This window comes from Streptopelia decaocto, assembly GCF_964273445.1.
Source record: "Streptopelia decaocto genome assembly, chromosome: 7".
Lineage (NCBI taxonomy): Eukaryota > Metazoa > Chordata > Aves > Columbiformes > Columbidae > Streptopelia > Streptopelia decaocto.
In genome coordinates, this window is record NC_138661.1 from 38932031 (window position 1) to 38952045 (window position 20015).

Consider the following 20015-nt stretch of genomic DNA (forward strand, 5'->3'; position numbering starts at 1 on the left):
AACCAGAGCACACCAGCAGCCCTGCGGAAGTCTGGCCACAGAGTGAGTGTTTGACAGGTGGTCGTACTACAGAAGGATGTGAATTATCTCTACCTGCTTCTCAGTGTTGGCTTGCAGAAATCATCTTTTAGCTTGACACAGTAAATGACATGAAAATAAAATTAATTATTTCAGACTAATGAGAGTAAAATCGTTACAATGGCCATGCCATCTTTTAAAATACTAGTACGCTTATATAGGCAAGCCTAATGGTCTTAATTTCTAATTGCCTACATCTCGATAAGACCAAGAATTGCTTGCTATTATTTGCACGCAGTTGCTGCGGTGGTACATACTGTGCTATTTCACGACTTAAAACAATTGTAAAACAATCTAGAAGGATGTCACAAACACATTAGTCTTCCACTTCAGACCAGCAGCTAAGAGATTAGAATTAGAAATCATCAAATTTTATGTTACTCTTTAGCTTGAGTCTGAAGGCAAAACCCTCCTATTTCATCTACTCTCTTCATTGCAGTTTTGGAAGGTAGTTTGTGTTCATTCGGAGCCATTCTAGGATTTGGATGCACTAAAAATTGTATTGATTAACATGAGTTTGTTCATGTATTACTATTGCACCCTTCTGCGGTGGTGCAGAATGAAGTCAAGGGATGCTCCAAGCTCAATGTCCACAGAACTTATCAGGAAAAAAAAAAGATTCTTCTGGTAAATGCAACAAAAATATTCCAATCTTGTGCTACCTGCCACATTTTATGAAATATGTCTTAAGAGTACTGTGAAATTAACTGGGGAAAAAAAAAACCAAGTGTACATGCATTTACAATAAACTACTCAACTAATTAAACTAATTACACACTTCAGTCTTCCTTTCAAATACCAACAACACTTGCATTAACATAAAGATTGGTGTCCATTTGAAGTTATAGCACATACATTATTATAGAGAAATGTAAAACTTTTGTAAGTGGAAATCTAACCTTTGTTTTCTCATCTACAACTCTGAGTCCATCCGCCGAAACCCACAGGACTGCTTTAACAGCTTTCTTCCCAGACTTTCAAAAAAAAGAAGAGAAAGAAAGGAAAAAAAACACAGTTTTATGCCAACAGTATGAGACTGTCACCCGCTTCCCCTTTCCAAGAACCATAACATTAAGTGTAGATGAAGTCCACGGTCAGTAGGGTGCCCAAAGCCAGATACACAATCCAAGTTGCAAAACATTCAGAGAACCAAGCCAAAGCCAGTATTTCAGAAACAGCACATTGTGGGGATGGGGAGAGGGCACACAACAGGTGGAGGCAAAAATAAGGTGTATATCCATGACAGTAAAGAATTCAAGACTGACCAAGTGGGTGAAGAATTCCACTGAAGAGTCAGAAGACACTAATTCATAAGGAGTTACACCACAGGTAGCTTCTTCAGCACAAGTTTAAACACAGGAAAATTCTTACCTGGCATTTCCACGAGCCCTACCCTCTGCCCTTACAGTCGCATGGCAGAATCATGGCATCACCTTAAACCAGTGTTAAAGGCACCCAAAAATCACCAGTTCCTGTGTTAAGAGCTTAATGCTAAGATCAATCATCCAAACACGTTCCACTAATTTATTAAGAGCTAAATGTCACATCTTGGATGAGAGGCAGAAAAATAGGCTTTGTTAAGCACTTGGTGTGTGCAGGTTGAGAAGGCGCTGGTGCGAGCAGGCTGGGGCAGCGCAGGAGCCGCCTGGCGCCGCTCCAACATCTGACTGTGGGAACTTGCAGCTGCTGCAAGCTGAGGGTGAGTCAAAGTGGGAATCGCAGGAAGGCTTCAGGAGCCACTTACACTACAGACTCTTTCTAGACTGTTTACTTTTTAAGGGAAAGTTACAAAAAAACTTGACACAATATTCTTCTGAAACTAACTCACTGAACAGAAAATATGTACGATGTCAACATAATTTTACAGGTTGTGACAGAGAACTACTACTAGATTTTTTTTTTTAAACATGTTACTTTAATTCACAAGCCCCATACTTTAAGCGAGTCAATAAAATATTCTCCCCATAATGTTTTTTCAAGCACTAGGCTTACATAGTTTGTGGCTGCTAATGGCACCCACCACAGACCACTGCAGGGAGTGAAGAGAACAACAACAGCAGCAGCAGCAGAGGGGGTATCAGCCAGTGCCTTCATGCAAGAATTTCTTTTTAATAGTTCATTGCAGATGTATATAATTTATATTCATACAGCAAGTAATGGAGCAAGGACACATTCTGGCATAAGCTACCACATGTTCCAAGTCTGCAACAACAATTTTAACACTATAAGGATGAAATATCATGGAGTGAAAAGTCTCATGTTACATCACATCAGTTTCATTCTCAGAGAAAGCAGCAAGTGCAAAGAAAATGGGCCTGGCAGAACTTCTGTTTGTTTTGGGGGAGGAACTATTTGCCCTAATTTCGGAAGCAGCAATGACACCCTGAGCATTTTCAAAAGGCTTGGTGAGAACAGAGAATGGCACTGACTTGTACGGAAGAGTGATTAAAAGAGAAAAGAGAGAAAATGAGCACAGTGTGAAAGCAAGCTATGCAGAAGTGCTTGCAGAAGCAAGTTTCTAAATATCCATCCCCCAGAGAAGGTTTAAAGTAAAACTGTCAGATTCTGGGATGCCTAGTGGAAAGAGTATTATGTAATATAATTCACAAAGGAAGATGTACTTAAATTTACCGTCATATGTGTTCAAAAATATTGCAGCATTTAAAAGTTACTTCTAAATTCTGATCTTAAAAGGCATTAAATATCAATACCCACAAAATATAGTTTATATTTTCAATGCTCAGCTAGCTTCCATAACGTAAAAGCCCCTATTAATCCCCAAAACAAATGGTTTGCAAAGGTCTGTCTCCTTGAACTGTTTTAAAAAGGAGTACCTGTTTCTTATAAGCTGTTAATAGTCTTAAAAGCTTTATTTCAAGCAAATACAGTCAGGAGAAGACAATGCCTCCAGGTAACTGTCTGGTTTAGATTACCATCATTAGAAACAAAGATATATCTTTCTCCAGAAAACAATAAAAACCTGGTTTCTGCAGAAATAGTGAACAGTTCCTGACGTTTGCATTAAAGTCAAGTTTAACTGAGCTGGGTACTTCATAAAGCAGTACTGATCTTCAACAGAGCTACTCCTCACCTGTTATTTTACCAAATGAGGATTTAGAAACAGCTAAGACATGGAACTTTACATTTTTCAGAATAAAATGAAAAGGCTGAAGGGCTAAGTCCCCATCTCCCACTAGAAACATAAGGTTCCTCATGCAAGATAACCAAACATGGGTTTGCTACACTAAGAGAAAAACAAACCACACTTTCATCTCTCAATTCCTTCTTCTAGATTTATGATGCATGCATTGCTTCGAAGCAGTAAGTCCTCACAGTCTACATCCCAAACCCACAGCTACTACTGCTGGGCAACATAGGATCTTCTCATCTACTAAATCCTCAGCTTAGCCATGCCTACCAGTGGCATATAAAGGAACATACTTCCACAAATCAGTTCACATTGGATATACAAATCAAAGTGCTACTCCATTGTGGGTGGAATATTGCCAAGTATATCGTGATTACAGGGTAGACACGAGCAGTCGCACTCCTGGCACACACTGGACAAAGATCAGACCTGATGCAAGACACTGCATGGGAAGGGAGCTCCAACGCGGGATCGCAGCTTGTGCACAAAGTTATAGGTGACTCCAAAAGTATCTAGGGCAAATGGCCAGTATTCACTGGAACAGTGTGGTCTTAAACGTTGCTACCAAGGGACTCATCTAGGCACCCAGATCAGTAGCTTGTCTTCCTATTCAAGAGCGTGTGGATGACAGCGCTGCTGGAGGAGAGCCACGTGTGGCACCCACTCCCGGGAGCCTGGCTTGGCCATGCTGAGTCAGCCCCGATGGAAACCTGGCTGCTCAGCACTTCCCAGGAGCTCGGTAACCTGTGCCAATGTGAGACTCGTTATCTGGAGCAACTCAGAGTACTCAGGTCTCCCAGAGGGCAGGCGAGGCACCTGTCCTAAGAGACAACAAGGCCCAAAGACAAAGCAGGACCACTGCAGGCTGGGCATGGGGGAAACCTCTCTGATAAGCTGGCGATGCCCTGGAGATATGTGTACTTTCCTAATTAGAAGTGCAGGTCACAACAATTTAACTGTTAGAAGTGACAGGAATGTGGAGATAAATAGCAGCTGTATTGTAAGGCGGAAAATAAAGTTTTAAGGATGCCAGAGCAGAAGTTCCCCAGTAAGGCACTTTTAAAATACTTTTAAATTATGTATAGTCTTTTTGCCTATTTTATTCTGTCCTGAGACTTTCAAACAGCTGTAAGATGTATCTGGAGTCTGAAGTATATATAAAGAAAATGTTTCATTTCTGACTCTGTGTAAAACATTGCATGATAAGAAATACATGCACTCAGAGCCAAATATGAGAAAGATAACTGAATCTGTACTACTATTCATTACAACAGAAAAGCTTTAGCTTTAAAATATGAAGAAATGCCTAAAAAGGCAGTAGATTTGGTTACATTGCATACGCTACGCAAAAGAAAACTGCAGAAACCTACCTTGGAGCTATCAACAGACACCTCATTTTTATTTAAAGATGAAAAAAATATATTTTCAATACTGAACATTTCCAGATACAAATCTGTCAGATTTACCTTTTAGGGAGAGAAAAATACATATGGGGAAAGCAGCAAACCTGTCTAGAGTGACTTTTTGAAAGCTACTAATGTGTTTTAAGCACCTCTGGAGTTCAGAATATTCTATTAATCCCAATGCAAGGCATCTGTGGAGAAATTATAGATGAGACAGCCAAAAGATATTAAGAGCTATTAGTATTTCTCAATTATTAATAGGAGAACAGCTGTCCCTTTCTTGGCAGTTTTCCCCTAGATTTGTGCTCCCATTTTACACCAAAGCTGCAATAAAGTCACTGTCCTACGATGCTGTGGGGATATCTAGACACCGTAGATTTAAGTGTTTTCAGTGCCAACTAATGAAACTTCACAGGCTGAAGTAGAAGTAGGTCCCTCTGGCAAAATATTATAATAAAAGACAAAGCAAATCTACAAGGCTGTGGTAAAGTACCAGACTTCATAAAAAAGCAACCAAGATGTAACCGGGAAGCTGGTATATTTAACAGATAAATATCTGTCTTTGAGGTTTTTAATTAAGTGCTATGCAAGTATCTGTCCTTTTACATCTTTGCTTTCTTATGTACCCTAATGTAAGCTAATACCAACAATCAGAAAGAAAACTAACATATCTGATCAGGTTGAGACCTGCGGGGTTTCTGTTTCTTTTAAGTAAATTGTAAGTAGTATTTAGCATTTTCAGTTGCAAAGCAAGTGGCATGTTTTGACTCCAGTCTTTGTAGATTCCAGCTCTTAAATTTCATTTGCACATAGGAATGATCTGGTTAATCTAACAGATCTCCTGCCTGTGATATTTTGGCACTAAAAATATTAAGAGCCTCTTACTTTACCATCACTACATTTTAGATGTGTGCTTTCCCAGATCACAAAAGAAACCCCAATTGGGGAAACAGCTGTCCCTGTGTGATATGCAGCACTGAGTGAAAGGTGAAAAAGAGCAGCTGAATAAGTCTCAATTACGCCCCAAGCAAAGCCAAAACAAATTTGCAACCAGAGAATAATCTGCTCCAGAAGACTTTTTTTATGTATAGAAGTCACAAACCTTTTAGTTTCTATTTAAGCCAAGATTCATTTTCTAACAAGATACTTCAGAAGCCCTATCTTATATTAACTCCATATGTAAACTAAATGAAATGTTTTTGAGGAATTTTAAACACATAGGTTGGGAACAGATGAGAGGCAAAAGAGAGAGAGATCTTTTCCAGGGGGCTACCCGTGCTGCTCTGCAGAGATGGAGACAGCAGGAATAAAACCACCCAGCTGTCAGTACAGCGTGTTCTTAATAAGAACAGAGAGTTGCTTCCCTTCACGTCTCAGACACTGTCCTCATGAAAACAAGAGCAAGGATAGAAACAGTAAATTTCTCAGTTATAGAGATGAGCTACAATTAGAAAAACATCGTATGTAAATGCCTGGTCTCCATATACCTTTGTGTTAGGACTGTGCTCAAAAAAGAAAGGTTTAAGAGATGGTCTATGTAGGCACCCTGCCTTCCCCCATCGCCAACACCTGGTGCCAGGCAGCTGCCCACGAAACACTTACAAGGCACAGACCCCAACTGCCCTGTAGATATTTGCCCAGGTGATGTAGGCTGGCACAAGTTTAAGGGTTTAAAAGGAAAATTCACTTTTTTTTTCAGGAAGATCAAACTGCTTCAGAACACTGGATTTCTGATATTGTCCAAATGGATTCAAGTTTCTGTTTCAGGTTGCTTTTTTAGCCATATTATTTGTTTGATCAACATATTTCCGAGTCTGTTGTACAAGCAAATATTCTGAAATGGATTAGGGGACTCTCAACACCCTGATTTTATGGCAGTGCTATACCAGGGATGTAACTCCTTATAGTGCAAGCACAAATGAGGCATTAGACTTACTTTTCCAAAGAAGCCTTTGAAGAACTTCCTTTCCTGGAGGAACAGGGGGGACAAGTCGAGCGCTATTACTGTAGGTAGCTAAAATGTCCCAGGGTTTCAAACCAACAAGCACACACAAGAATAGGGTTTGGAGGGAAAGGAAGGGGTTTTTAGAGTTATCCATGAGAAGGTGCGACAGGCAAATGTGAAAATAATCCCATGAAAATGCAGACCAAAGGGCACGCACACAGTTCTAATAAACTACTGCCCTGAAATTGGTGGAAAGAAGAGAACTTCAGCCCCAATTTCATGCAAAGTGGTTACTTTATTTTCACTCTCTCTTGTTTAGTCCCTTTTAGTTAGGTTATAAACCAAACTTGGCAGCAGACACGGTGGTTCAACAATTAAAATACTGTATGGGCTCTTATGAAATGCAAAGCTCTAACTCCAGAATTATGGTCAAGTTTGCTCTGTATTGATCACTCTTTTTCAAAGCAAATGCTTTGTAAGCTGGAGAAACATGTATGACTAGTGTATAGCAGGGTTAAACACTGTTTTGTTTCATTTGTTGCTTTGGTTTGCATGCTTATTCTTACACTACGTATCTCACGCAGTCTTCTCTGAACAGTGAGGAATTTCATCTTACCTTGTGGTCCCTTCCTCTTTCCCCCTCTGCAAAGCTTTCCAAGGCTTTATACAATATTTATATGAAGATTAGATATTCATTCTACGACTATGAACTGATAGGCTGAACAAGACCCCCCTAAAGTCAGCTCAGACAGGAACAGTCAGGCATGTGCAAAGATACCAAGACCTGAACTACAGCTTCCTAAATTTCTTCAGCCTGGAAGTGATTATATCGATTGCCCAATTCATATTGAGAAAAAGGCAGCATGCAATTTTAAGCATATTTGCATGCAGTTTAGCTTACTGGCTTTGTTACCAGACTGTGGAGATAAAAAAAAACAAGCCTTCAAGATCCGAAACAACTTCCTGAGAGGCCGTTTCTCTGGGCCGGGTGCGAGCTCAGGCACACGCTGCCCCTGCGCCGGGGGAAGCTGGCGCCCGGCGCAGCGCCGCTCCTGCTGCCTCCCAAACGCTGCAGTCGGGAGGCAGCCGTGGCACAGCAAGGAACGGGGAGGAGGTGGAGAACTGCAGATGAGACAGAGAGCGTCTTTGCGACAGCCCCTGACCCCAGATTAACACCATACAATTCCAACATGTTGATCGCTGATAACAATATTAAAAATATTATTACAAATATCCTGGGGCAGTGCCTCGAGAACCAATTGATAAGCAGGGTTATATTTAATACAAAGCTCTGGTTCTGACGCAAGCCAACAAAAGCCAGGAAACGCAAAGTTAAGAAGGGAGTGTCAGTCTCAACTTTGCATTTCCTGACTTGTGTTGCCCTGTGCCTCTGCCCTGTGTCTTTCCACAGAGCTTTCCTCCCAGTATCTGTAACATCTTCATGTCAACTCAGACAGTGCATAAAGAACATCTCTAAGTTCAGTCAGCTGAAAAGCTTAACAATTTTTAGAGGTAGAAATGGTTATGTATTTGGACAGGATATGCTGAACGCTAGGAGGGGAACTAATGGATTAATCACAGTGTTGCGTACATAATGAGATGGGGTTGGATGCTGCTGCCAAGTTGAGCAATGACTATTGCATTACACTAAATAACCGCTTTTTAAAGATAGCAAAAGCTAAAGAGATCCACAGAAGCTACCTCATTTTTAGATGATGGTTAATTTTGTTCTCAGCAAAGTGCTTGTTAAACAAGATTATTTTTTTTAATAAACTAGAAAAGGTTAATGGAAAAGGCATCATGCAAAATGGATTTTAAACAACACTAAGTTAATGTAGTTTAGAGATAACTAATGCATGTTTTAAAATATTAAATTATGTCTCTTTACCTGCTAAAACAAGAACATATATTAAAACAAATGCATCATTTAAAACAAAAAATGGCAAGTTAGAAACAAATACTACACACTAAAGCTGACTTAAAATGCGACATGAGAGAGCAAACTTTTGTCTTTATATGATGTTCCCACACCTGAGTCAAATACACTTACAGGGCACTTACAAAGTTATTTTCCAGTTTGTGCTAAATATTTTTAATTCAGTGAAATGGTTCTGAAGAACCAAGTCCAAATACAAGGATCCTACCACATACAAAATGTATACACAGTTAGTAATATATCCCTACTAAGGGAGAAATGTAAGCTACACTGGAAATTTCCTGCTAAAGAAAAAAAGGCAGGCTCCATTAACCCATGTTAATAATAGACTGACAGCTGAATACATGGGTTTCTGATCTGGTTAATGAGACTGTGGTATCATTTCATCAGACAAAAAATACGTACATAACTCCAGTTTGTCTTCATTCTAAATCTTATAATCTGCACATTATAGTAGTGGTGGTATGCAATTTCAGAGCTATAAAACTGTAACAACAGAATACACTGTGGATGACGGACTCTATCTAAAAGTGACTTCTTTTATTCAGTTGTTAATTAAACAATGCCTGAATAAAATGCTCACCATCATCTGGTTTCAAGTTCTGCAAGATGCAGTACTCAAAAACAATTACAACATATTAATGAGCAGCTAATAAAAAAAAAAACCTGAAAGGTTATTTCCCACAATAAAGAGACAGAAATATTTGTTTGCATCTTTTCTTTCAAAAAGCAAAGCAGAAATTAAGCTACTCCTAAAACCAAGATTAACATTGTTTTATATTCTTCTAGACAAATCCCATTAAATGTTGTAAAATCCATTAGTCAACGCTAAAGAACAAGACTTCAGCTCCCCAAATGAATTGCCAACCGTTGAAGAACAGGAATCAAGAGGAAAAAATAAATCTATGAAAATAAGTAGACAGACAGAATTTAACTTTTAGAATCTACAAGATACAAATATTCAACAATTCTGTCTTAGAGAACAGAACTATTAATTATTGACTGGATTTGTAAAACCTACACATTACCTGCAAAGAAAACAGTAAAGATTAAAATAGGCCACATACATTTCGATATAGTTTAACCATAGGAAAAGTGAAGTCCTATTCCCCTTAAGAGAGTCTTTCAGTTTGAACACTGCAGCTAAAAAATTCTAATTCTTTCAAGACCAAGAGAAAGGCCATCAGAATAACCATGTACTGTGAAAGCAAGAGACTACCACAAGAACAAACTGTTTTCTTATCGCATTCCTTGCATGCTGAAACATCATCCAGTGGTCTGGCTTTTGCTAATTAAGAGAGCATATTGTACAGAAAAAGAGCTTTCAGTAATGGCAGAGTTTAAAACCTAAACACTTGGGGTGGGGGGCAGGGGTTGAATTGCAGCGAGCAGCCCCAAATGCACCTTGGATCTGATGGAGTCTGGCAACTAATGTGCACAAAGTAGTTTCAGGGCCCGAGGAGAATTTCGCCTTTGCTTCTCAACTTCCAACACTGACAAAGGAGACAATGGAAACAGCGTTCCTAAGAGACATGCCTCTATGTAAACAAGACATCAAGAACTTCAAACAGAAGAAGAGATCAAAATTATCTGAAGAAAAATATTGAATTTATGAGAAAGGGTAAGTTGGTGCCATTCGGAATTTGGAATAATGACATAGCACAGAACAGGGAAATGAAATTATTTACTTCCGCAGAACACACTGTAAAAGTTTGATATCCAAATCTGACATTTGAATAAATAATTCAGGTGATCAAGAATCACAATCCTGGAATTATCCAGATTCCAGAAGAAACTGGGCACTCTGCTTTTACTGCGTCTCATTATTTATAAGCCTAGCTACACTTAGCTGGCTTGTGGGCTTAAAGTTTATAAGAAAACTAGAGAATAAATACTTCACAGCATAGCTCCCCAGAGAAAAGAATGCGAGAAGCTGCATGAAGTAGATACTGCAAGGTTATTTGGTGTGCTAATAGAAAGTATTCTGACAGAACAAAAATCAGAATGAGACAAAAACGGATGCAATTCATTATGTGGCCAGTACTTGCACTTTTAGCTACATCGACTAAACCCACAGAACAAAGGAACTCATTTATATTTTGTGAGGCCCTTTTTAATAAAAATCAATCACCAATCACTGCTGGACTGAATGGGAACAGATGGGACGCAGCTTTAACAGGTTGCTATACATTAGCTGCGAGAGAAAAGAATGAAAAGACTTGATTTTAATCGGAGCACTAAACCAATTCAGAAACTTTACAGCACAACAGAAGGAAAAGATAACCTATAATCCTCTGTTGTGTGCTAGGAAGAAGGGAAGAACAGGTTTAGCTGGAAGCCATTTGAGCTCTCACATTTGGTGAGGAAAAAAGCGATGTCCAGGAGCAGATATCTTAAGCTAGCAAAGGTGCAGTAGAAGCGTTTGGTGTACTTTTTTTGTTGAGCTACAAGGATACAAGAGTTTCTTCGACTAAAGGCATTGCTGTAGAATGTATATAGCTAAGACACGTAAGAGAAGCGATGAAAAGGACTGCAGTTCCCTATCTCCATTCAGACTTCCAACGTCCTTTCTCCTTCTGTTCTCTTCAACGCTGTTGCAGCCTCAGTTCCTCGACAGACCGATCACTGACTTTTTTGAGTTCGCTATTTCCGCAGGATTTTGTGATGCGACTACTGCAGGAAAGAGATGACAAGACCTCTTCAAATGAGCCACAGAAATACAAAGAGCTTTGAACGAGTGCCATTTACAGGAGCAAACGTTCACAAAAGCCAAACTAAGAGCAGCCCACTTCATGACATATCAGAATTAGGCAGCCTTCAGGCCACTCTGAGCAGATGCAAGCCAGATTATTTCATGCATGACTACAATGTTGCAGTGCATTAGAAAAAAGCAGCCTTAATCAAGTAATGTTTTGTATAATAACGGTGAATTAAGTCACTATTAAAGTGGGCAACAGAGGGAGAGAGAGGGGGAGAGAAAAGAGAGAGAAAGGGAGAAAGAACTGTTAAAAAAACAATGCTTGAAGTCCCATGTGGGTACCAACTTATTCTGAAAGGTCACAGAGGATTTTTACACTTTGTTTTGCAAATAGTTTCTGGGAGCAGAAAGAGCAGTTGCAGCTCTCTGGCTCCCATGGCCAGATGTGCACGTCCCCTGACCGCGGCCACGCTCTCCCACCGCCAAGCTGCTCCCTGCCCTGGGACACCAGCTCAGCCTGGAGCTGGGACCACCTTCTCTCGCCACACTCACACCCCACAGCCGACTTTTTCATGAAACAAATATACATACAGATTCAGTCTCTTCACAGCATCCTCACAGATGTGCATTCCTCTGGATTCATCCACCTCGACATGTCCCAGGTACTGCAGGAAAGAGAGCAGGGAGAGAAAAGCTTAATAGCAGCTCTTTAAACTCCTGGGTTAAAAATCCAGTCTCTAATTCATCTCAGTACAGCTGGGATGACAGACATTATCAGCACTTGGCTAGCCTTCTTTGAGACCTATATTTGGAGGTTCGACTTTGTACTTATATAGGGCACCAACATCGGTAGAAAAGCGTGATACATCTAGAAATTTGGAGGGAAAGACAGACTTTCCTTACTCAGGGAGAAAAAAAAAAAAAAAGAAATTGAAAAGTAGAAATGTACTTTCCTGCTTATTCAGCATGAGCTTTAGTCCCTTTTCTCACTAGCATAGCATGAAAACCTCAAGTCAGTAAAAATATGACTGTGAATAAATTATTTTAAAATAATGATAAATACATTTAATATCGAAAACTGAATTATCCTACATAGTAAAATAACCAAATACATTTGAACATTCATGTCCAAATACAAGATATTTCAATGTTGCAAATAGAAAACATCCTTCTTTTTTTCTGCTCCCCTTTTTAAAATTATAGACCAAAACTGTTTCTTGTTACAACACCAGGCTTTTTGTGGATGCTGAAACGTTCATCATCCTCACAAAAAGTTTTTAAAATATAACAGTTTGCTGTATTTTCATCTTATCAAGAACTACTTAAAAAAACAAAACAAACCACACAAAACAACAGTGAACAGAAACTGCAAGTCTCAAAGCTTTTAAATTAATAACCTACAATAATATTAGTCTACAGAGAAAAGCAATTTCAAGAAATACAGAGTGTAGTGCTTGGGGCACTATAGATAGTTTCATTTTAGATTGGAGGTGGGGAGGGGAAAGAAAAAAAAGGTACAAAGCTTCCCAATTTCTCCCTACATTTCCAATCAGGTTTTTTGACAGGGGAAGAAAATGTTCTTCAGGAAACATTCATATCCTTACTCAAAGTACTTAAGTCTTGAAGAAAACATAGAAACCACTAAAGAAAAGCCTTCTGAAGTTTTGTAATAAGAGTTATAGGTCAAAGAATCTTACCCCTATTTACATAGGACTGTAAAAATTGTATGCAATTCAGCATTTATTTTCTAGACTAGCTAGACAGCGAAGAAATGGTTTTAAAATATCAGAATCAAGGATCAACACTTATCTCTTAATGCAGTGGTAAACCTAGGTTTAATAACCTATTGAGAAGCCCCACTCCATCACAGAATATTCTGTCATGAGTTATTTGAAAACTCCCAGGTTTTGTTTCATTAATTAGGCACCATACTTAACTAGATGGACAACAAAAATATTTGCCCCTTTAGCAACACATTGAAGTACTGTATCAGATAAATCATAATAGATTCAACTAAATGGACAAACTGTTCTAAGGATTTAATTAATATAAATTTGAAAGTTGAGGGGTTTGGCACAAAAGGCAATGTTTTCCAAAAAAATATTCTACATACCACCCTACATACCATTAAACTGCTGAAAGATTTCAAAGATCTTCAGGGACAGGAGGCTTTAACATTAAATCTCACTATGTGGCATTTTTAAAACTGAGTAATCTAGATAGAACAATTCTGCAAGAATTTCATTTAAACCAGCCCTCACAGCTGGAGAACAGTTTGAAAAAATAAATTGCATAGAAACTACAAGATAAATAAAAAAGACCTGACACTTCAGAGCTTTTTAAAAATGAGCTCTGTGAGGCTGAAGCCTTATAACTGAATGCTGGACCTGCCAAAACAGCAACTGGACTCTCTCCGCTGAGCCTGCTCAACACTTTTGCAAGTTCTTCACTTCTTCAGAACACACACTAACTAAAAAAATTTAATCCTGAAAATACACAAAGAGTAACAACTAAAGGTGCATTTACTACGTGTCTGGAAGACCATATTTATACCAACAGCTATCTAATTTTGACATCTTCTGTTCTGCCATGACTCCTCTGGAAGTTCCAGAGACACAGAAATTCTGCCCATATTTGTCACAGGAAAGTTTTGGGTTTAGTAACTTAAGAGAGTTTGTCAATTTCTCTTTAAAAAGGGAGGATATAGACAGGAACAAAGCTGAGCTTCTTAGAGGACAGAAAAAAGGATACATGCATGGAACAAACCATCTAGTTTGCATGTCCATTACATAAAGTATTATACAAATAGAGGACAACTTTTGGATTTCCTGAGCTATCTGCACATCTCATTTACCCCAGTGAGGGCAAAATTTTTCCAACGGAAGATCCAAACCATTCAGTCCCTGTACTTGGCAACCTGCCTTTTGCTTGGAAAAGGGAGAAACAGAGCAGGGTAAATATTGCCTCATGTCACACTCCAAAACAGACAACCATTTTCCCCGGTGGTGCCAAACCTCTATTCAAGCCCCATGCTCCAACTTCCAGCAATCAGTCATGCCACTGCGGCTACAGACAGCAAGTTTAGCTGCAGTTTTCAATGCTGCTTCCACTCCAGTGAATGGGGACATTATTGCTCGTATCAAGTGCATCTACCCACAGCAAAAGGGTACAATCCACAGACCTCATTGAGCATCAATCAATTCTGAATTATAAAAGAAATTACACTGTCACACAATACTTCTTTATGATATAGAGCACAAAAGGTGCTTTGTTTGCAGTTACACTTTACGCTTTTAGCCCTTCACCAAAAAAACCCTTGTTCTTCCCATTGCACCATTTTTGCAGGAGCTCATCGCTATCGGTATCGGCGGCCTTGCGCGTTTTACAAGCAGTTTCAAAATTCTTCCTGGGTTTTTCCTGGGGTGTGGTGGTGGTGTGTTAATTCCTTATAGATACCGATATATTTTTAAATTTGTTTCTTGTAAAAATAATTTTCAACTGTATATTCACAATGCTGTGGTCCTCTTCTTTTATTAGCCAAGTCTCCCTTAAGCAGCAGGTCCCCTTCCACATCTTTAGGCTTATTTCTAAATACTTTTTTCTGTCAGGCTGAGAGTAGATATACATGGCTCCTGTATTTAACCAGTGCTGCAACAGTTATCTAACTTGTAATGGGTAGTAATCAGACAAATATTTCTTCAAGAAACTTGGCAAACAGCTTCACTACAGACATTTTCTAGTGCTCTTACATTTAAATCCTAACTGCTAAATTGTAATTATATCAATACATCGTCTTAAATTTGAAATATTAGTTCAACTTATTAGTGCAACAGCATTTTATGAGTGACATTTCAAAACTTGATAGAGAAAGCAAATACAGCTGCTAGTTAGATTAAGACATGGTCTGTTCCTTCCAGTCTGAAATGGAAGTTAAACACGTAACAAAAATAAACCATCACCAAACTCTGTTGTCTTGCCACAGGAAAGCGATTGTGTGGAAACCACTTTAAAAAGCAGACACACAAATCCCACACTTCTATAAACAACCTTTCAGGATCTCTGAGAGGAACTTCCCTTGGAAACTAAAGGAGAAGAAACAAACTGTGAAGTGCCTGGGCAGCAACTTTTCCAATGTAAGTAAAATCTCATGCAAATCCATCATGGCACGTTACCACAAACACACTTGAGGACTGGGACACATAATTGCCAGGTGCACAGAGTCAATGTAAACTGTGTAAGCCCTCCCATGGTGGTCGATGACTACGCCGAACAGTAAGGAAGGGGGTACCCCGGACATATTTGCAAAGAGCACACCTGGTCACAGGGATCACTGCTGCTGGCATTCCTGGAGAAAGCAAGTACTTTTCCATCATGAAAGTGCAAATAGTAGGAATGCAGTATTAATATTGAATGCATTCCTACTTAATTTCCATAGCAACCAATGCATGATAGTCATGACATCAGCAATTCTCAGCCATAGGATGTTCTGTAACAGATTTAATTGTTATATCAGAAATTAACCTCCAATGCTTTTATAGAAAGCTAGAATCCTTGTGGGCAGAGTCCACATAAAAAGTAACATTAAAAAAAGCTCTAAATAAAATACTTCCAGGGGCTGTCAAAGAACCCTTGACACAAACATTTTTAAAAATAAGTATTGCTTATATTAACATTTTCAGAAAAAAAAAAAAAAAAGAAAAAAAGAAAAAAAGAAAGAGAGAGCTGATGGCACAGCAAGTAATAAAAAACCCCCCACCAAACAGCTGCCCTCTTCAACTCTGGGCTTTATATTCCCTTTCACAGATGCTGATGTTTGGTACCAATCACAAGTCAAACAGAAAGCAATCGGCACAGGAACAAGTTAAACTGGGATATAGCAAAACACCCTTTGAACAGGAAAAGTGCTTGAGAAACTTTATTCTCTTTCAAAATTTTAAACTTTTTCCAACTTAGTCTAAAAAAGGAACAATTTAAGTTACTATATCAAGTGTTTTTGGTAAAGCTGTCCTACTGCCTTCCCCCAAACACAGACAACTGAAATTGCTCCTAAGAAAGCATCAAGGGCTGATGTATCAGGTCAGAAACAAAGCAGATCCAACATCTGTGTCCTAGTACAAGAAATACTATCCTGATCTTCTTTCTTTGTTTTCATTTCTTTCACAAATACTAGGCTGACTCAGTTTTCAAAATTTCCAAGTTCAACAATAAAAGATCCTTCACTAGAACTCCTCCTACCAGCACAACTCACTCGAGCCAGTTCTGTTTTTCAAGCCTCCTAACATGCTGCTACGGTCTCTCTTCCAAACAGGCGCAGCTACACAAATCACTAAAGCTCCCTCTGTATCAGCAGATGTTCACATGCACTGTTTTATTTGCAATAACAGATGAGGTTCTTCAGATTACATTCGAAACGAGATGGACATGGGAAATGAGCTTACTGCAAGTCTTAGCCAAGGTGTCCCGTGCTAGGGAGCCAGCTGCCCCTGAGGGAAGCACAACAGCATTTTCTTGCTGTTTTTCCTAGAGGCAGTGTCATTCTTCCTTCTTCCTCTGTGTAAGTACTATTCCCACTACAACTGGAGTACTATTTGTAACTATAAGACTGACTACTTGGCATCTGCATGTGTAGATATACTTCTGGTATTGCTCAAGAATTAAAAAGCCTGAGCTTCACAGTTTCACAGTGAAATGCTGTCTGGCAACTAGACATAAGCTTAAATCCAGAAAGCCTGGATACGTCTTAAAACTGAGCTACTTTTCCACTGACTTCTGTAAGATTTACATTCCAATGTTCAGTAATTTATTTTTTCTTTCCTCTCTCACACTCATGCTCCTGTTTTTTCAGTTTATCGGTTTGAAACAGATGTTTGCTCAGACAAAGCTGCAGAAGCACAGGCAACAGAAACTCCATGATTAAGTATCAACAAGCAAACAAAGCCCAATTCTGCTTAGTCAAAGCTACAGGTTACTTATGACACTACACATGTCCTTAGGGTCCCACTTCTTCCACTTCCCTAGGTCACCAGAAATAAAAATGTCTCATCAACCTGCTAAACCCCCCCAAAACAGGAGCTCTAACAGCCTAAAACTGCTAAAGGTCTCCGAGTAGCCTGGGTGAAAAGAATTTCAGTCTAAAAACAAAGCAGTATCTATACCAGTAGTTCTCTGCATCTCTTCACATCGTACCCACCTAAGAGCCACACTGTGCATTTCACTTACTGGTTCCCTCAGTGTGAAAAGAAACATCATTGTTAGGGAATAACAAACATTTCTGGTTAGAATCATAGAATCATTTTGGTTGGAAGAGACCCTCAGGATCATCAAATCCAACCATAACCTAACTCCAGCACTAAACCATGTCCCTAAGAACCTCACCTAAACACCTTTTAAACACCTCCAGGGATGGTGACTCAAGCACTTCCCCTGGGCAGCCCGTTCCAATGCTTGACAACCCTTTCCGTGAAGAAATTTTTCCTAATATCCAATCTAAACCTCCCCTGGCGCAGCTTGAGGCCATTTCCTCTCATCCTATCACTTGCTATTTGGCAGAAGAGACCAACACCCTCCATGCTCCAACCTCCTTTCAGGTAGTTGTAGACAGCGATAAGGTCTCCCCTCAGCCTCCTTTTCTCCAGGCCAAACAGCCCCGGTTCCCTCAGCTGCTCCTCATCAGACTTGTGCTCCAGGCCCCTCACCAGCTTCGTCGCCCTCCTGTGCACTCTCTCCAGCACCTCAATGTCCTTCTTATAATGAGGGGTCTATACTAGTGAAGATAAAGTAGCAAAGCTCAATACAGCACACATAAATGCTATATTCTTCGTGTTCTCATGAATCCCTAAAATGAGGTAGAGAATGAACACAAGAGGTTATGTAGGACAGCACTTGCCTCAAGGCAGGATCCACTTCCACAGCTACACCAGAGAGGTCAGCCTTGAAGTATTATAACATTTCTGTAAGTAGAGATCAACAGGGGATCAACCTTCCACCCTGTAGCTTACGTGCCTCACTGTTAGAAAGGGACATTGTTTTGCAGAGTTGTTGTTCATGTCTATCCTAAGTTTCCCTTGATGAGGCTTAAACCCACTATTTCCCCAGGCTCCTTTACAACTTCGTGTATACTGGTACATTTAGGTTTTCAGTTGTTCACTCTAATTGGCAATTCCTACTTTTCCAGGAATTCAGCATTAGTAAATAAATTTAAAATTCTACTAAAAAAAAAAGAAAATCAAGTGTTGATAGCACGAAGTTTTATAAACACACTGCACAGGTGCACATTGTATCTTTTCTTCAGGTCCTGCAAAAAATTCAGTTTCCACTTGACAGTGGAAATCTCAATTTAAAACAAACAAAACAACAAAAACAACAACAACAACACCACCACTAAACCGCACACAACCCAGAATTCAAAAGTATAACCCAAAGAAAGCTTTTTATTTCTAATACCTAAATTACATTTAAAATAAATATTTCTGGGAGGACATCCAAACCATTTTTATGTCTCTAAACATTAACAGTCATATATTTAAAACAATTTGAAGTTTATTAAACAATTTAAGAATTTGACCTTGGCCAAAGACACAAGAGTAAAACTGAGTAAGCAGCTTCATTTAAAACTTCTCGTTCACAAGGTTATTCAAACAAAACTAAGGGTTGGACACAAGTGTGAAAAATTTAAATATTAGAAATTGCATTACATTCTTCTTAATCATGACAAAAATGCATAAGAATTTATTTGAGGCAAGTCTCACACTTTCTGTTACAATTGCCATTCTTTTATAATTAGCTGTCTTCCAGCTTTTTTCCTGTGTTTTCAAATACTTCAGGATTTAAAAAATGTACCTTTGCTTGCTGCTGGGTTAGCGTTCAATAGGAATGGTTATTGTTCACTGCTAACATCAATTCATGCCTTAGGAGGCAGGGATTTGTGGTGTTTCATGTGTAAGGCTGTGCAACATTTCAGAAATCAGCAGATTTGTCACATTAACTTCTTAAAAATACTTAACATAGTTTCCAAAGACTATTCAAGCATATCAGGCTTTCACAGTCAAAAATATCACATGCCTAATTTAAAGGCACTACAGCATCGAAGTGTTGGTAAGCCCTTTCACAGCTACTATTATTTCAAACTAGAAGTGCATTTAAGACATAAAATAAAAGCCACAGTTACCTGTGCTGAGTACCAGTACTTTCTGATCTGGAAGAACAGAATGGCACACAAGCTGTGTTTACAAACTGATTAAAAATAAGAAGTTATTTTTAATACAAGATTTATAAATTAGACACTAAGCAATGAAGTTCAATAAGTAAATTCCAAAAACAAAGAGGACAGCTGGGCAGCTATCAGTGGTGCAAGAGCACACAGCGAAGCGACAGAAACGGCCTGCTTCCCACTGATGGTGGATTCAGCAGAGCCTTGTGCATCCTGGTGACACAACATGTGGGGCCTGGTGACACAACACGCAGCCGGGTCATAGAGACCCCAGGGCTGCGAACTGACACTCACAGGTCCCAGTGAGGACACTCTACAGGATTCAACGCAAGTTGTTTCCTTTTCTTCTGCCTCTGCTCAAGTGCAGAGCAATAGTGTCCTCCAAACACCTCCCACCAAAGCAAGCGCTAGATAGGAAACAGTTGAAGGATATTTACCCTGAAAAGTCAATTCTTTTATGTGCGAATATACAGCTGTATGCATATAATTTTTGTTTGTCAACACTAACACAGAAATCAAAGTTCAATGGAAAGGCTAATTCAGATGATATCAGGCATTTAACAGCAAATCCTGGACTCCAACTTCAAAAATACAAATG

General features: G+C 39.2%; 1 protein-coding gene across 1 annotated transcript in view; it reads right to left on the minus strand.

The window, feature by feature from the left end:
* Nucleotides 1–20015, minus strand: part of NUMB (NUMB endocytic adaptor protein) — a 96043-nt gene that overhangs the window by 11676 nt on the left and 64352 nt on the right. The window contains exons 3-5 of the mRNA XM_082059177.1: nt 11796–11873; nt 6566–6643; nt 978–1052 (exon numbers count right to left, since the gene is read on the minus strand). Of these exons, the coding sequence (XP_081915303.1) occupies nt 978–1052; nt 6566–6643; nt 11796–11873 (231 nt within the window). The remainder of the gene's footprint in view (nt 1–977; nt 1053–6565; nt 6644–11795; nt 11874–20015) is intronic.